The sequence below is a fragment of the Protopterus annectens genome, chromosome 2.part1 (assembly GCF_019279795.1).
Source record: "Protopterus annectens isolate FY-2018-M chromosome 2.part1, PAN1.0, whole genome shotgun sequence".
In the NCBI taxonomy this organism is placed as follows: domain Eukaryota; kingdom Metazoa; phylum Chordata; order Ceratodontiformes; family Protopteridae; genus Protopterus; species Protopterus annectens.
The window spans coordinates 1,708,608,014-1,708,628,162 of NC_056729.1; the positions used below are offsets into that span (position 1 = coordinate 1,708,608,014).

The following is a 20,149-nucleotide window of genomic DNA, read 5'->3' on the forward strand; positions in this document are numbered from 1 at the left end:
AGTCCCACATATGTCCAAGAATTCATAAAGGTGCCTGCTATTAGGTAATACAGCCAAAACAGCAGTGGTCCACCCACCTGTGCTTGGTGAAGATTCATGAACATATCTAAGGTATAAACATAGTCTGGCATTTATCTAAATATGCTAGTCCAGATTTTAACTCTTCAGTTTTTGTTTCAAGTTGTTTTTGCACAGGGTTTGATTTCAGGTCACACCATTCCTGGAGTTTTTTTAAAAGTTTACTGTCTTGTATTCACTGTTTTACTAGTGTCGCCCAGCCATTTAGACAGTTTTATGACACCTCTCACTCCCCGCCTCGATACTTCTAATACAAATCTTATTTTAAACTCTACCTCTTAACTAAAATATTAAGGATTTTTGCCATACATAGTTCCTTCTCTCATCTCCACGTCCTTGAAATTCTTAGTACATATCACATAATCTAGTATCTGTCTGAAAAACCACTAACACAACTCTTCATTTGCTCAGTGTCCAGCATCAACTAATGCATAAGTATCACTCACACTGTAATAGCTACCTTTATTTCAAATGAATATAATCTAAATTAGTAAATGTATGTGTAATAGTTAATGTACATTAGTTAATGTGTGCTTCAGTACATCATTGAAAGTCTGTTTAAAAATACGTGTAATATGCTGGACCTCTTTTGGGCCTCCACTGTAAAAGGATTTTTAAATAAACCCAGTCGTACAAACTTAGTACATAAAAGCAGAAGCAAATAAATATAAATATGTACATATGTGGATGTGTATATAATTAAAAGACGGCGTCACATAACATTGGCTGTTTTGCAGTGTTGCACAGGAGTCATTTCACAGCTGGTCATCTGCACTGTTGTGTGAGTTCAAGAAGGCTGACTGCTTAGTGGTAGCAGTTTGTTAGGTGACAGAAGAGTTTGCTATGCTTTGTAACATAATGGTATGATGGACAGGTGGAAAGATGTTCAAAGGTATGTTTATATTTTTTTATTGAGGACGTATTGGTTGTTAGATTTGTGCAAGTTTGCATTAAAGTGGGGATTCCCGCAGCTGTACAGTGTTGGTGTATCATTGAGTGGGTGGGTGATACAGGTGGGATTGCACTACTGAAAAAAGTAGGTATTGGTACTTTTGTTGATGTTTTACTACATTTTCTTTAAACAGGTAGCTTTTGGTATTTGGCAATGCTTTTATTTTATTGTAAGTCAATGTTTGGTCTATGTACTGTTAATATGGAGCTTTTCTGTCTAGGCCTCCGCTGAAAATGGGATATTATCCCAGTTGAACTTTCACAGAAAATAAAATAAATAAATCCACATAGTATTGAGAAGTGTTTTCCCTTCTGCATCATATATTACTCTCTCGAGTAACTAACTGTGTACTCCTTTTACACTTACACTATTGTCATTGTTGCATTTTGCTCAAGTGCTTAACGTGCCTGTACTATAATATTACTCCATTGTAACGTTTGCAAGTTGTGTTACTGCTGAATTTGCTTTTGCTATTTTTACCTTTGACCTGGATGGTAGATGAAGAAGTTCAAAGCCCACTTACTTGGTTAAAAAATAAACAAATATACAAACAAGGTAAAATAACAGCCTTGTTACATAAAAGAACAACAATTCCATGATAATTCTACACTGGGAAAGTCAGAAATGTCTCTGAACAGTCAGCAGAGTATTGGGTAATTCATCCCTATAGTTCTCTGCTTTAAACAATAAACAGAAAACAAATATTTCTGCAGCACAAAACCCACACTCCACTTATTAATAACATGCTAATGCCCCTGTCTCAAAAAAAAAAAAATGGGAAAATGATCAAATTAGTGGATCAGCGCCACTGATGCAAGAGGTAGCAAATTTGCCTTTGGTGCACAAGGCTCTGGGTTCTATACCCACAAAAGTTAGCTCAATTACTGGTACTGCAGTGCAGCATAATGGGGGTGCTGCACCCCTGAGTGTGCCATCCTTTGAATGAAACATTAAACCAAGGACCCATTTGCTTAATTTGGTGGTACATCAGGTAGATATAAAAGATCCCACCTCACCTATCAAAAAAAGTATGGGAAGCTCGCAAATGCCCTGGCCAAATTTCCCCTAATACTACAGATACCACCTCAGATCTCCACTGAAAAGAGGCTACTAGCCTCATGGCACTAACAAAGGACAAATAAAATAAAAATCCTGCCTGCTACGCATTGGTGGCAGAAGTTCTGCAAAGACAAACCATGTCCACAGTACTACTATTTAAAACACATGCATGCCTCAACAACACACATACGGCTGGTCCCACTACAATATTTTTAACATTTCTTTTTGACATCTGATATTACTGTCTTTAGATATTTTTATCATTGCACTTTTCTTTTCTCAAGATGCTTTCAATATTTTTGATATTTGATATTATATATTAAATAAACTTGTTGGGAGGGGTGGCCTAATGGTTAAGGTGTTTGCCTTACAAACACAAGATGCAGGGTTTGAGTCTCACAAGGGATAATTGGCTAAGCTTATAATGGCTCGCGAGGGCAGTTACCTTAGTACTAATCTATGAACTAACACACTTCTATAAATACGTTTATTATGTACTGGCATGTATTTTGGATGGGCAAGGCTACAAAAACAGCACAGTATACCATAACAGATGATATTCATCAGGCTGTTGACACATATGATCTGTTTTAAACTTCAAAGACTTTATAAAATCTTCTGATCTACTTCATCACAGCCTATTACACCATGCCCTCACATGTTTAAGAGTAAACCTAAACGTGCTTGATAGGTTCAGTGACTTTCTCTCTGATACAACCTTCCATGTAAATTAAAGTTAGATTAAAATTGTTCACCTTGGCCCTTGTCTTAAAAATTATGCCTCTTGTTTTTTGTCCTTCATTTGGAAGGCACTATTTGTCCTCTCACTTACTCATTTAACTTCCATATTTACTCTATTTCTACAACTACAACTCAGATTACACATGGTTGACATGGATATCCCTACATCCAGCCTCTTCCATACTATAATTAAACAGCTCAACACAAGCAGCAGGACCACTGCAGCCATTGGGATAAAATATATTTTAATAAGGACGAGCGCTTTCACGTTGTGTTCAATGATTCATTGGGTCTAAAGCAATATGTATAAGAGACACTTAAATCCATTTAAAACCAAAATATTCAGATCATATGATGTTAAAGTAATCAAAATAATTAAAATAACTTCCGCCCCTCTATGGCTGGTTTTAGAGAAATACAACCATTTAATTCTGGATATCTGTCAGCTTGCAACTTCAGTATCCAGTATAAATCAGCCCTTCCTGTGGAATTAGTTAAATTGTCTCCCCCTATGGTTGGGATGTATTTGTTGCAACCCTCTAAAGGAAAAAGTATGTCCCTGATGTTCCAAAATGTGCTTAGCTGATGCATTCTTAACATCACCTTTCCTAATATCATACAGGTGCCTTAATATCCTATCTTTTAACTTCTTGTTGGGTTTCCCTATATAAAAACACACACATGAATTGCAAGTGGTCAAATAGACTATATGTTGGGTTAGACAATCCATATAATAACGAGGTGCAAATTTAAAATTAAGCTTGGGATGTTCGAAGACTTGTACCTTTGAGACATAAGTGCAGGCACGGCAATTACGGCAGGCAAAAGTACCGATTCTACTAGAGATTGCACTGCCTGTAGTGAAATCCCCAATACCACACAATTGACTCTCTAAATTTAATGAGTTCCTAAAACAAAAATAACTGGTTTCACCTACAACAGAGGTAGTTTTATCATCAACCACTAAAAACTTCTAATTCTTACATAAAATCTCACAGATGGGCCAAACATCATTCGTATATCTAGTTCCAAATCTTAACCTAGATGACTTGGTATTGTCCACAACTTTAGTATCTATTCTAGATCTATGAGAGAAAAACGGCTTATAAGCCAATTTTCTCTCCCATTGCGTATCAATTTTTATTCAAACCAACCACATTCCTATTATAACCCCTTTCCATAAAATTACTGGAAAGTAATTCCATATCATTATTAAACTCTGTCTCTGAAGGACATAGTCTCAAAACTCTCATAAATTGTCCTTTTACTATATTGGAATAGATATACATTGGATGCATACTATTATAATTCAGTAAAATAGCCTTCCAACAACTCTTACGGTGTAAAGAAGTGTTGAAGTTCCCTGTGTTATCTACCTCAGGATGCATGTCAAGGAAATCTATTGCTTTGCTCGAATAAGACATGGAAAATACTAAAAAATCAGTGGTACTATTCAAAAAATCTATAAAAGAGGTTAAGTTTTGTTGTGAGCCCCTCCAAAGAATAAAATCGTTGTCAACAAATCAACGATAAAACATTAAATGTTGGCTATACGTATTTATACTCAGTACACGCTCTTCTTCCCATTTACTTAACACTAAATGTCCATTTGAGTTTGCAAAAAGAAAAGCTGAAAAATTATCTGTTACTACAGAAAAAGCACCTACTATCAAACACAAATAAAACAAAAGCTATGACTCTTGTGGCCTACCAAAAGCCCATGTTTTCCTCTCCCAACTGACAATTTGCGTGTAACAAATATAATAAACTAGACACTACTTCCTACAAGTAGTTATTTTTATTTATTTATTTAACATTTGTTAACCGGGAAAGTCCGACTTGGAGCAAAGCCAATTTTCAGCAAAGGCCCGGGGAGAAACGTTCCAGATAAATGTTTTTGTAACGTGGGAAGAAAACGGAGCACTCGGAGGAACCCCACATGAATGCAGGAAGGACATGCAGACTCCGCACAGAAGGCATGCCAGCAGATAATCGAATCGGACAACCTCTTGCTGTAAGCCGATGCTACCGCTGCACCAATGTGCCGTCCAAATTTAAAAAAAAAATAGTTGTTGGCTTGAATAAAGTTTAGGTTTTTACCATCATATTAATGTAATATTGAAAGGGATAAAATTAGCAAATTACTCTTCTGGTCAACAAGGATTTCACATTTTCTTTCACTACAAACTAGATATGCAGTTTGTAAAGGTATCCTCCTAGCACATCTAGATTATGTCCTTTTGTGTCATTACTAATGCATCAAAGAATATTTGGAATATAAAATCAATTAGTCATATTTGCAAATTAATTGGTTTATCTTCCAAAGAAGAACACGACTGCCATACTCTAGTGAAAGCCAAATGTGTATCTCATTTATTACTGGGCTCACTTGTTTTCTTGCTTAAGTCTTAAGAACTGAGGAAGGCTTATAAGTCACCCATTTTACTGTTGAGACTTATAGCATTTAGTGAAGCCATCTTCCCTTCATTTTTTTCTTGTACATGTTTATTTTCTTTGTCTTCATACTTGAAGATGTGTATAAAGCATTACGGAGTTGAAGAATGTCCTGTTCGGTACCTGTATTCGCAGGGAGAAGATATGAAGTTGCATCAGCAGTGATGTCTTATGGAAACTATCTAATCTCCCTCCAGTCCATGAGGCACTGACTCCCTTATGTACAGCACCATGGCTCTTGTCCACTGAAAAAAGCCAACATTTTATCAGTACATCTAGGTTCCATATGATGGAATGGAAGGATTTTGCTTAGATGTGATTTTCCTATGTCTGTTGCTTTGATGTTCAATAAACCCACCCTTTGCTGCATATCCAAGAGGGAAGACTTTTAATCCATAGTGAAAATGACCATGATATATTGGTCTTACTCAAATAGTTGAAATCTACCTAATTTTGGTTCCTAACCCTTTGGGTCCAGTTGGAAATATGTTTATTTTACTTACAGTGGAATCCCTACTTACTAAGATATTTTAGGGGTTTCCAGCCTGGTCACAATATCTACTTTATGCACTTTTGAGTCTAGCTTTCAGTGTTAATGACAGATAGTTCTTGCTCTGTACAGTGCCTCTGTAGGTTTGCTTTTTTGTAGATGAGTGAGGAGTCTGTGTCCTCACAGCAAGAGGTTCTCCGGTTCAATCCTTGGCTGGGGTGCCTTCTGTGTGGAGTTTGCATGCCCTCCCTGTGGTCACGTGGGTTTCCTCTGGGTGTTCCGGTTTCCTCCCACATCCCAAAGACATGATGTAGGTGGATTGGACACTCTAAAATTGGCCCTAGGTGTGAGTGCGTGCGTGTGTGTGCCTTCTGTTGAAGGTTGGGTGCCGGGCTGGCAATTCCACACCGTAAAAACTCCACTGCTAATCATGAGTGGACAGGTGATCCGCTGCGGCGACCCCTAACCAGAAAAAGCCGAAAGAAGAAATGAGGGGTCTGTGTAATATCTTAAGTGCCAGAGCTGAGGTTCTGGTTTTACTGAGTTTATGCAATGTACATTAAAAAAAAACTTGAATACTACTTTATGGTAACTGGTGAGAGAACACGTAAAGGGCTCCTGGTCTACTACCTTATCTACAGCCCCATTTGACTGTGATTTGTCCCTGGTTATACTGTAGTGTCCAGTTTCTCTCTTTCTTTTCCTTTTTCCTTCTGTATCGTTGTCTTGTAAATTCTATATACAGTTTCTCCAAAACAGTCTTTCCAAACACTTTGTTATCCCAAACTGTTGCATACTTTCTTCAGACACATTCACAAACACATCAGAAAGTTATGAACATAGTACTAACTTTAACTCTTCAACATTATGTTTATACTAAATGGCTACACTGTTTTGTGAAACTTGACAAACAAGCCTGTTATTTCTGTTCTTTGTATGGACTATAAAGTTAAAATGTTAAATAATTTGCTTACCTGTTGTGCCTATCAGGTATTCATCATACATCTAATACTCACCAAGCTATCCTCAAAATGCCCAAGTTGGATCAATGTTCTGCTATATATATATATATATATATATATATATATATATATATCAATCATAAGGCCTTCTTTAGCTATGTTAGAAACCTAGGAGGAAACTCCCAGATATGCTCAGAACTAGTTCAAAATGATGTGAAGATTACTGATCCTACAGACATTGCCAACATACTGGCTGACAGGTTCAGTGCAAACTTCTGCCCCCCCTCCCGCCCAAAAGGAGAGATATCTATACCAAATGAGTGCAGCCCCCCAAACATCTCCAGCGTCCAAGTGAGAACTGCTCTCTCCAAAGCAAAAAACACAGCATCCATGGGACCCGATGGTGTCCCCGGCTGTGTGCTCCACGAACTCAATGAGGAATTAAACCCACAGCTAGGACAGCTGTTTAATCAAAGTCTTACCTCTGGATACGCACCAGGAGTGGCGCACTGCAACTGTGGTCCCACTTCACAAAGGCGGTGCCTCCACAGACCCTGGAAATTACCGGCCCATTAGCTTGACAAGCCTTATCTGCAAAGCCATGGAGAGGATCATAATGGACCTCTTAAATAAAGACATAGGGAATTTGCAGACTTTGGATCCAACCCAGTTTGGCTTTGTCAAAGGCAGATCATGCCTTTTAAACTTGGTTGACTTTTTGAAACAGTCACCAAAGCCATTGATGAGGAAAGGCAGTCCATACAGCCTACCTCGATCTGGCTAAGGCCTTGATACAATACCCCACTCGGGTATCATTGAAAAACTCATCAGCTTAAATGTTAACCCATACATCACAAGATGGGTTGCAAACTGGCTGAGTGACAGAACCCACAGGGTCAGAGTTGCTGGCGCCATGTCAGACTCAAAGCCTGTCACAAGTGGTGTCCCACAGGGCTCAGTCCTGGGCCCACTCTTGTTTGGCATCTACTTTTCCGAAGTACAAGCAAACACAGGAGGGTTATGGCTGACAAAGTTTGCAGATGACTGCAAACTGGGCCATAGTAGAAAACACATCTGACACAGATATCCTTCAGAAGGGTCTCACAGAAACGGATAACTGGTGCCAGAGCCACGGCCTAAAGTTAATTGCCAAAAAATGCATAGTCATACCCTTCGGGAAAAACAAGGTTACCCCTAGCTACCAAATAGGTGGCAATCCACTGAGCACAGAAGAAGTTATCAGGGACCTGGGGACCCAGGTTGATAGTAGTCTGTCATTCGACACCCATGTAGCTAAAGTAGTTAGGAAGTCCTTCTACATTGCCCACCTTATCATGAAGGGATTCTCATCTAGATCAAGGGAGGTCATAGTCTCCCTTTACTCATCACTCATCAGACCAATGATTGAGTACAATGCCCCATTCGGAATGTATCTGACCCGACACTTGCAGCAGCTGGAGAGGCCACAAAAGTTCCTCACCAAAAGGATAAAGGGTCTCAAAAATCTGTCCTATGCTGCCCGACTGAAAGAACTCCAGCTCTATTCAGTCGCTTACCGCTTGCTCAGAGGTGACCTTTGCCTAACATACAAGGCCATGTCAAACCCAGATTTGATGAATATGCTTCACCTCAAAAATCTAGATCCATCAGAGCCACAAGGCGGGAGACTTAGACCTCGACACGGCTATTAATAGGGCGTGCTGGAGGGATAGATTCATCACCCAAAGACTCCCTATGCTGTGGAACAAAATCCCGGTACATGTGAGGCAGAGCACCTCGCTGGCCTTGTTCAAGAGAAATCTTGACCAATGGATGGGAGATCGCAGATATACCCCAGGAATTACCTCAGTGTCACTGCTCGACAGAGGCACAGCAAAATAATGGGTATAGTTCCCCATACTAAAGGGGTGGCGTAAGCCACAAAACAATGGGCTAGGCTTATAAATGCCCTCGGGCAGATAGCCTAGTATGAACCTATGAACCTATGAACCTATATATATATATATATATATATATATATATATTCATACACACACACACACACACACACATATATATATATATTATATATATATATATATATATATACATACACATACATATACATACACACATACATTTTTATATATATATATATATATATATATATATATATATATAGATATATATATAGATATATATATAGCTATATAGATTCACTTCATAATCTCAAAATACTGAAACATCGAATTTCCGTATCTTGAAACTATAAAATTGAATCCACAACACACCGAAACTACAAAACCCCGAGCCCAAAACCACGAAATTCAAAACAATGAACAAACCACTGCAGCATACATACACCACAACACCCACATCACAACATAAACAAACAAAAACTACACACATACACAACTCATACACACATAAGCAGGGGCGCAAGCCCCCCTGCTCCCACACTTACTAATATATGAGCCGCCCACACCCTCCTACTTATATATATATATACTAACTCCAATATCGCACAAACAGGAAACAAAAGCAAACTCACACACGCACATTCTCCAGTCCCTCACACACACATCAAACATAACAGCACACTCAAACACACTCTAACCCCCACTCAAATCCCTTACAAAACACTCACTTACCTGACAAAAGACCTAGATCCGCACACGGCACCGCGCACCATAAACACACAATCTCGGACATCACGTAGCCTAAGGCCATAACCGCGAATTCGACATATTTGAATTTGCGATTATGAACTTTCGCTATTTTAAACATTCAGGTTTATATAGTATTTTGAGATTATAAATGGCTGATATATATATATATATATATACACACACACACACACACACACACACACACACACACACACACACACACAAAACACACACGCACAAAGAAAAAGGAGGAGTGGCATCACACAGGGTCACTAGTATAACAGACTTGGAATCACACTTCACACAACTTACAGATATAACGAGAAAAGTACTTTCAAATGTTTGGCATAGAAAGCTGCTTAAAGCTTATTCTACAGCCAATATAGCCCCTAGAGGTCTCAGGTTTTATGTAGAACCCGGAGTTGGGATGGAGAATGAACAGTTCACTCCAAAATGACGACAAGTACAACTTATGGTGTTGAACATGTTCATAAGATTATTAACAGAATATTATGAGCAACAATATGTAGGCATGTCTGAAAATTTGAATGAGGCTTTTGAACAAATGGGCAAATATTTTGGTGATACAACTTATGGTGAGAGATATGCAGTGTATGTCAAGGAGGTGCAAAAAATAGAAAATGGGTTACAAGACCGGAAGTCAAAAAAGTTTTATAGGGATTCCAATGACTATCTAAATGACATGGCATACACATGGAAAAAAGTCAAGCGAATAGCTAGATTTTCAGATGGGCCAAATAAAGGGACGAGTAGACCAATGCGTAAGTGGCCTAGGTCTATTCTTAGGATAATCCCAGATAATTCCAGTGCTTCAGAGGTAACCTCTGGTTATTCTAATACATATACAGAGATGGAAGGGGGTGAGCCACAAATATTGGTTTCTCTGATACCTAAGAGACCGCGGGGGCCCTTTAGGAGAGACGGGCAGAAGCACCGTTGTCGACAAATGGAAGGCATGTTTCAGAAAATACTGAACAAATAGCAGACAGGGTTAATGCTCCTGATTATACTCAACAAACAGAAAACCAATTAGTTGTAAATTTAACAAATTATGAGTTTTCAGATTTGGAACTAAAAGTACTTAATAAAGGATTGGGATTTGTTCCAGCTACACGTGTGTTTCTTCGAAGTGGTGAATGATTTGAAAAATTTTAGTCGTAAGTTAAATTTGAAGTATAACTTTGCTCATAGACCACAGATACACGACCAATCAGATAGATTTAAATTTTAAAAAAATCAGATTTTCAGCCTCCATATTATATGGTGGCAAAGATATTTGAATAGCAAGTAATGCAGGATTTGCAACTTAATCAGAACAAAGTTTTCAGAAGTTATTCCAATAACATGACAAAGGCTGAAAAGCAAGCATTGAGCAAATTGGCTAATAATGACAAATTATTCATTACTAAAGCAGATAAGGGGGAGCCATAGATATTTGGGGTAAGGAACAATATTTACAAAAGGTTCACAGGCATCTAACTGATGCAATATCATACTGCCAGGTCCCCTTAGACCCTACCATGGTATTTAAACAACAGATAGATCCATTTCTGAAACAAGCCAGGGAGGCTGAGATTATATCTATAGATTTGGAACAAAAGCTAACAGTGGAGTATCCTCAATCACAATACTATTTGGTACCAAAGATGCATAAATCGGTAGCTGTACCGCCAGGACAACCTACTGTAGCAGGGAGAGGTTCTGTTATTGAACCTTTGTCAGTATATCTTGAGACGAAATTGAAACCTTTGTTGACATATGTGTCAGCAAAAAATTAAGGACACAAACCAATTTCTATTGTTAATGGAGGACTTGTTAATCCAACCAAATGCTTATATGGGCACATTAGATGTCCAGGCACTATAAACAAGTATCCCACATTGGGGAGGGATAGAAGCAGTCAAATATTGGTTTGAGGTATCTAATTACTATGGATCAACAGAGCAAGAATTCCTTCTGACATTATTGGCTATGGTATTAGAACACAACTCCATTAGATATGGGAACAATTGGTATCTACAGATAAAGGGCACAGCAATGGGTGCAACATTTGCACTCATTTATGCCGATTTATTTACGGGGTATCTGGAAGTTGAGGTCATCTATCAACAACATGAGTTTAAGACAGAATTAGTGATGTGGCGCAGGTATCTGGATGATTGTTGGGCAGTTTGGCAAGGTACACTGTAGATGTGACAATTGTTTGTGGAACATCTTAATAATAACAAATATGGCATTCGGTTCAGTGGCAAAATAGATAGTAATAATGTTGAATTTTTAGATGTACAGGTCACTAAAGCTATGGATGGTACCATGATTACAGATTTATATCAGAAGCCATTTATTAAGAGCTCCTTGTTACGTGTGGAATGCTGTCACCCAGGTCATATAGCCAAGAATATTCCAATGGCCCAATTTATGAAGTTAAAACATATTTGTAGCAGACCACAGGATTTTCAGATGCAGGCTGGAAAATTAAAGTCTAGATTTTTAACCAGAGGTTACAGGGTCAACAAGGTAAATACAGCTTTACAGTCAGTTAACTCAATGCCTAGGATACAACTGCTACAGTCGAGAGGGCATCAAATTAGCGAATCTTCAGACACACTTAGATTTATTACTAAATTTGGAAACAATACATTTAAAATCAAAGAAATAATAGCTAAACACTGGCATACTTTGAAGTCAGGTGGTTTCTTGAGTTCCCTGTTAGATAACCAGTGCACTTTTGGTTACAGAAGAGGAAAAACTATAGGGGAAGGTTTGTCCAAATTTAAAAAAAGTAGAGGCCCAGTAGAGGGGAAAACTGAGAGTTGGTTGGTGGGAAGTACTTTTTGTGGACATTGTATTCATTGCAAAGTTATTTCTAAAACAAAATTGTTCACCTCAGTCAACACAACAAAAGTATATGATATTAGACATCTTATAACTTGCACGAGCGAGTGGGTGATATACATGGCAGTTTGCCAGTGTGGTTCTTTTTATGTCGGACAAACATCCTTAAGCTTGAGACAATGTATAGCATTACATATCAGTGATATTAACTGTAAGAGGGCACGGAGTGCATTATATAACTATACACAGGTGCATTCAAGGGCACATTTTATATACCTGGGTATTGATAAAGTAGTAGGAACAGATTTAACACTAGCACACAGACATAAGATTTTGACAAATAAAGAAAGAATGTGGATTGCAAATTTAGGAGCACTATTTAAATCTTGTCTAAATGAACACTGGTAAATCGGCATGATGATTTGTTGCTTTTGACATTTAGAATTCTAACTAATTGACATCTTCAGAATAGAAATGTATCTTTGTGATAGTTTTCCAATATGTTTTAAAAAAATGTGCGAACTAAAGGGAAGACCAAGCATTCACATTTCATATTTATACATTTTCAATATGTACAGTGTTTGTTACACACTGGGTATTACAAGTTAGTATTGTTGTACAATATTGTTGCTTTAAGGGCAAAAGTACAAAACAGGGGCTTCCCCTTTCCAGAAGTATACACCGATGACACCATGAGGCGAAACCTTGGTTTGTTGAGTGTGGCGGAACATGTCTGCCATTAAAAGATGATATGGTACTTTCCAGTGAGTTGTGGTCTTTTATTTCAGCCTATTTGGAGGTTTGAGTTATGTATATATATATATATATATATATATATATATATATATATATATATATATATATATACACACACACACACACACACACACACACACATTTATTTATTTATTATTTATTGACATTTGGTAACCGGGAAAGACCACTGGGTCAGAACCCCATTTTCAGTGGAGGCCTGGGGAGAAAAGCTCCAAGAATAGTTACAGGACATGGTCTCACATCACATAATCAGGTATGGAAATATATACAGAGTATACAAGAGATATGAGCTACATATTACAATTGTACAAGATATATCAGTAGCAGTTCCAATAAAACATAATACATATCAACACCATGAAATTAAAACATGTAAAGGCATATATAGACAAACTATATCTCTGCTGTATGTACAAATGTATACACATTTTTTTAGTATACGTTTTGGTTCATAAAGCTGCTATTAGAGCAGATTTTAAACATTTTAGTCCATAAAGCTGCTAGTAGAGTAGATTAATGTAGCAAGTAGATATATAAATTCTAGAGCTGTGGTAATAGAAAAGGAAAAATCACAGGACAAAAACATAGATGTGTGAACTAAGGACATTATTTGATAGTGACTAGTGAGAGAGATAGAGACCTATTTATGGTGGTTTAGGTGGGTAGGTGCAGGAACATACTTATAAACAGACAGCAGGTACAGAAGTAGACAAATATAGGGTAGATAGATTAAGCCTTTGGTGCACATTTAGTAGTAAATGTGCAATCCTGTAAACTGGTTAACGGAAGAATCACTAAAGACATGGTAAGACCGGTCTGTATGTGGCAATGTAGGTCTTTGGTCATGTGGTTACAAAATGAGGCTAAGGACCAGTAAACACCAATTTTCAGGAAATACTTTTCCTACACTTTATGTGTCTACTGTCCCTGTGTCTAGAACGAATCTTAAGAAGTCCTACATGTTAGGAGCATTTCTGATAATTTGAATGTAAATCAGCAGCGGGCAGTATTAATCTGTATCAGAGTTAACTAGTACCACAGGTGGGATGGCAGAGCTGGTAGCCGTTGGAAGGTGGAAATGTGTTCACACGGTTTCCAGAAATGCATTTCTTTTAAGTATAAACAAAGAGTCATAATACTTAAATAAGGCTGTGACAATACATAACAGTGAGTAAAAAGGATGTTATTATTGAGTTACTAACTCATTGCTAGGAAGAATTGGTGCATCACAACTTTTTCCACAACCTCCTATGTGCACATTCCCATTTAAACACGCATACATGTTTCCATTCATAAAAGTACATTTAAGTTCATACATCCAAGTACATGTGTGGACACACTCACCTAAAGTGATGGACGTTAACTAGCTGTTGGCCATTTAGTGAAGTACCAGTGGTGGTACATTCCAGTCCGAGCGTATCACTGTAGATTCATGATGGAATTACAGACGTACAAATAAGAATGGAAATCGTGTGTGCATATGTGTGTGCATATGTGTGTGGAAAAGCAGATGCATTTACCACAGCAAAATGTTGTAGTCTAGGTAAGCATAGTAGTACATGCACTTTAAATACACAAAAAACAACAGTTAAAGCCATAGCTACCTTTTGAGATAGTGGTCATTTATAAAAGGCAGATGTACATTTAATATATAAAACTGTTCATTCTACATCTTATTTTTATACGTGTTTTCATATATTTTAATAAGTATGGCTTCACCAAAGCTATGTGGTCAGCAGTAAAAATGCCCTGAAAGTAAGATAAAAAAAAAGATATAAACTCAAACAAACTTTACTTCAGAGAAGTTGTTAACTAGAGAGTTGCGCAAGAGATTATTATCAGTTTCTGATCATAACAAACTTATTATGCGCTTTGGTGGTGATCTGGGTTCTAAAGCTAACTTAGGTATTAAAAAATAGCAAGAATGCTGCAGGCATAAACCCATTAGCAGCAGAAGCATAGCTAGGGTGGAGCAAAGGGGGAAACCTCCGTCATCATATGGTTTTTGGGGGTGCAATCACGAGACCCTTTTTCTTTTTGTTTACTTGTTTATTTTTGTACATCACATAAATCTGAGAATGGGATACATAGGTCCTGGCTTTCCTCCTAAGAGAGAAGCACCAGACCAGATCAAAGAACGTACATTTTTTTTGCTCCTCAATTTAGTGTTGAGGGGTGTCAGATTGCTGAGCAGCACTGGGCATCAGATGAGCCAGGCTCTGATGACCACCATTTACTTCTCTAAGAATCATTCTGTACATGTGAGATGCTTTACCGTTTTAGGGCAGGCATCTAATAGTGGAAAGACAAGTAATTTGTTGTGACCTGGAAATGATAACTACTTCAGGAAAACAGCATTTTTAGTTTTTATAACCAATTTTTTACTGAATGGAAAACAGCAAATTTTCACATACAAGCCAGATAAAAAAGTCAAGAAACAATTATTCATTTCTTTTTTTACTGGTACCAGTTTGACAGATAAAGCAGATAATCAAAAGTGGTTTGCACATATCTATAAGTTTTAGAAACTGATTGCTGAAGACATTAGTAATTCAATGGCAAAGATTTTCAGGTTGCCCCATCTGTTTCCAGATGCAAAACTGCTTATCAGTGCACTCCAGGTGGCTGCATTAATAGAAGCTGTTAATGGTGCGGCTCTTTCTTTAATGAAGCAGATACTGCCGCTGCACTTTCTGAAGGTGTGGACACTTATTAATTCATTAGTAATTAACATAAAGTGACCTCAGTTTCATATGCTATGTTTCCTGGCACTATGCCCTCCCAGGGTTAAAATCAGCACCTGTGCACAGCGTTCATTTTTCTTCCATGAATTTTTTTCCATTTTCTAAATATGGTGATAGCTTTTACCCCATGCCTGAACTACAAGTTTGCAAATATTATGACAGCCCACTCTCTCTCTTTGTTCTATATGGAATAGGGGGTATAGTTGCAGTACTACTCATGAGAAATTTCACTTTGTCGAAATCACAACACCCCACAAAAAAAAAAAGAAAAAAAAAAAGCTGCAATACATACAGCCTAAGAACCCAGCATCTTACCTGTGGGAGCAGTGTTAGAGGGTCTGCTGGTGACCTCACTGGAAGAGTTACAACTTTCATATTTTGGAGTGGCTGCTTCCGAATCTTTGTCATCTAGATAACTGCCATCCTGAGACCCATGGAGAGCATCTGGGTCGTCAGTGCTGTCTTCTTCATCACTGCACCCCTTCGGCTGTACCATGTATACCCCTTCAGGGGGAAGTTCATCACCTTCACCAGTCCTCCCTTGCCTTTCTTGCAGATGCCCAATATGTTCATCAGAGTACTCCCCGTTCACCCATTTTTCAATGGCCTCCCTTCTACGTTTGTCCTCCTCCAGTTTCTGAATGACATTAAGTCCATTTGAATATTCTGGGTCCTTCTCTAGGTCACCATGATGAGAGCCATCTAGCTCACTGCTGTCCTGGGCACCATGGTCTGACTCAGCCTGCTCTGTTGAACCGTGTTCATATACCATCTGCCGGCTAAGCTTGGCGCAAATGGCATTTAACTTAAGGCCGCCTTTCCGCTTGGCAGCCATGTTGGGTTTTCCTGAGGTCCTGTCAGCGCATAAAGTTCTTTCACCTTGTGGATGACATGAAAAGCAAACAAAAAAAGAAAAAAAAAGAGCAACATTAAATTGGTCCAGTCTTTTTACTGTTGACATGTTATGTAGTTTCTTCAACTGATAAAAGACCAATGTAAAAGTCTAATAACACAACATAAACATGCTAACATATATAGTATATTAGCTAAAACATATTTTTCTATCCAAAAATGAACTCATAAAGCAAACATTAGACTGAAAATTATATCAATCAGCACAAAAATGACAGAGGGAAGTTGTATTTTACTTTTTTTCCCTTTTAAAGTAATAGAACAAGGGAGTATTCATTCATGGCCTATACCTGTGTTTTAAAAGTTTCTCATTCACCTACACAAAAATAAATACACTTTTAAAACACTGTATCAAACAGTCTAAAGAGCATACAGGCCTTTATGTGGTCAAAATGGCAACTTCATGAGTCAAATGAGCATTTTTGCTTTCTGACTCTAGTAGGTTTACATGTCACTGTGTGGTTTCCTGTGTTGTGAGCTAGAAGCCTTCTTTTTTTATCTGCATACGTGTAAAGCTGGAAATTAAACAGCTGTACCTACAAGCCAAGATCATATCTAAATAGGACTTTCTATTCCTCCATTTTCATTTGCAAAAAAAGCACTTCTAAAATGTACTGCATCAACTCCACATGATGCCGGTCCCGGGAAAAAAATAGGTTGGATGATCTGGTCTGTCATAGCAATAGAGGAACTGTAAAACTGTGGTTTGTTGGTTGTAGTTCTAATTTTTCACTTAGTATTCTTTTTTGGGTAGCGGGATTTAATTCACAGAGTGCTTCTCTGTTCCTCTTAATATAAAGTGATACAGTTATAGTGAGAAGAAAAAGTACGTCACAGGCTTTGCATTATTTGCACAAGTTATCCATTCACCCCCAAACATACACACACACACACACACACACACACACACACACACACACACACACACACACACACACACACACACACACACTCGCTGTGACATAGCATCTCGGCTTTAATTTTGTAAATAAGCACATAGCAGTTGGATTCCAAAGAGACATGGAACAAATGTAAGATACATGAGAACCCAGAACTCTCAGCGGCTGACAACACAGACTACAAAAGCTATGGGTCAGGTATGGAAAGATCCTCTGAAAGACAGCCTTGAAGAAATTCCAATGTTTAACTTGTTTGCAATACAAGGTACTGCAAGAAAAAAAAATGTGCATATGTGCGTGTGTGTGGTGTGCGTGTGTCTGTCTGTGTGCGCAAAGGTTTGGTAGGGGAATGCAGCATTTAAGGATTTTAATAAAGCCACATAGTAAAACTAATTTCTGTAGTCAAAGCTGTAACGTTAAGACCGCTGTAATGTTCAGTCATGTCAAAAAAATTACATTCACATTCTGATTTTAATCAGACCCCCTACATTGCTTCCAGAAGTCATTCTGACATGCTATATTCCTGTAACATGACAGTAAGGTACAAACACGGTGAAAATTTATCCTCTTACTAGAGACAAGCTGACTTGCTGCCAATGAGGTAGCTGATTAAGCTAAACTTTTGACAGACTGAAATACATTTCTGGTTGACTGTCAAACCACCGGCAAGTAGTTTTTCAGAACAGAGCCAAAAGTGAGCATTCAAAAATAAACAGCACACTTTTCTGCATTCTGTATTCTGCTAAGAAGCTGAGAATGGAAAAAGCTAGGCTAGTATTCAAGTGGTTTTTACCCCATGCCTGAGCTATCTTACCTTATCATGAGTTTCTTTTTTGAAACTGGGAAATGTAGAGTAACGCATTTGACTGAAACCCATGACCCAAGGCTAATGTGAAGTAACCTGGGATTAACTGTTGCTTTGCAATCAACCTGGCAATATATAGTTTGCTAAAGTGGTTTGCCACATGCATTGAATATTTTTCAGTAAAACTATTTTGATAGTTCTTAGTGGCAATTGCACGTCTTTTTAATTTCAGTTTCTTCTAATTTTATAGTTATGTTCATATTTTTATTGTCATTTCAGTCCCACCCTTTTTTCTGTCTGCATTTGACCTCTCCCTGGTGACATCAGTGTAGGATGCTGGTATCAGCTTGCCTTGTTGTATCTTTCGGCTTTTCCCGGTTAGGGGTCACCACAGCGGAACCCCGATCCGCTAATTATTGGCAGTAGATTTTTACGTACCGACTTGCCAGGCCTGACGCACAACCTTCAACGAAGGTACGCCCATTCACGCATGTCTCCACACAGAAAACGCTTTAGCTGAAAATTGAACAGGACAACGTCTTACTGTGAGGCGACAACGCTACCGCAGCACCATCACCGCAGCTGGTATCAGCTTGCCTGACGGCTGTTAATGTTGGGTACTGTTCAGACAGCACAAATTCGACCTGTACAAAGGAAATGAGTAACGAGAATGATGGCCTAGTGTCTGTAGTGACTGTTACATTTATTAGGTGTCATGCCAACACAAACACTGCTGAAGTTATCTATCTTGAAGAGGACTAGCCATGATCTCCTGTGTACAACAGCATTCAATGATTAGGTACTCATGCCTGGGAAATTGTTTTCTCCATTCTTCAGCAATAGTTTTTGCATATGGTGGATGTGAATTTTACTGCCTGCAATTTGCCATCTAATGCTTTTTCAGTTACTTCAGTATGGATTACACATAATTTTACTCTTTGTCCATTCATAGGTTCATAGGTGTGTACTAGGCTAATGGCCCTGGAGCCTTTACAAGCCTAGCCCATAGGATTACCTTGGTATTGTGCCGCCCAACCTTAGTTCCCAGTGCCTCTGTCAAGTAGAGCCACTGAAATGATCCCTGGGGTGAATTTTCTATTTCCCATCCACTCATCAAGACTTCTCTTGAATAGGGCCAGTGAGGTGCTCGGTTTGACATGTATGGGAAGTCTATTCCATAGCATGGGCAGTCTCTGGGTTATGACCTTGTCCCTCCACCATGTTCTGTTGATTGTAGTAATGAGGTTAAGGTCTCTGCAGCGTGTGGTGCGGAGGGATTGGAATTTCTTTAGATGTAGCATTTCTAACAGACTTGAGTCAGACATGGTTTTGTAAGTCAAGCAGAGATTGCCTCTAAGTAGGTGATATGAGACAGAATAGTTGGAGTTTTTTGAGTCTGTCCATATAGAACAAGTGTTTAAGGTCTAGGATCCTCTTTATGAGGTACTTTTGTGGCATCTCCAGTTGCTGCAGGTGTCTAGTTACGTATATGCCAAATGGGGCATTGTACTCGATGACGGGCCTAATGAGGGAAGAGTACAGGGAGACAATGACCTCTTCATTTCTCTTCTGTCTTTCACTAACATCAACAACCTCACTCTAATTTGCAAAGATTTCTGAATGGCTATATTTTTGTTACAGATATTCAGTGGGAAAGTATCATCTGCTGAAGGCAATGAGGACTTTGGACAGCTCAAAAGGCAAGAGCAACAGAAATGCCTTAAGCAGAAAGGAATGTTATGGGTTGATGTAGACTCATCAAAGGTAATTCT

The 20,149-nt window shown here is 38.4% G+C and overlaps 1 protein-coding gene across 3 annotated transcripts in view; it reads right to left on the bottom strand.

The window, feature by feature from the left end:
- Positions 1-20,149, bottom strand: part of CASZ1 (castor zinc finger 1) — a 668,840-nt gene that overhangs the window by 317,707 nt on the left and 330,984 nt on the right. For all 3 annotated transcript variants that reach the window (XM_044063158.1, XM_044063159.1, XM_044063157.1), the window contains exon 2: positions 16,077-16,640. In XM_044063158.1, the coding sequence (XP_043919093.1) occupies positions 16,077-16,640 (564 nt within the window). The remainder of the gene's footprint in view (positions 1-16,076; positions 16,641-20,149) is intronic.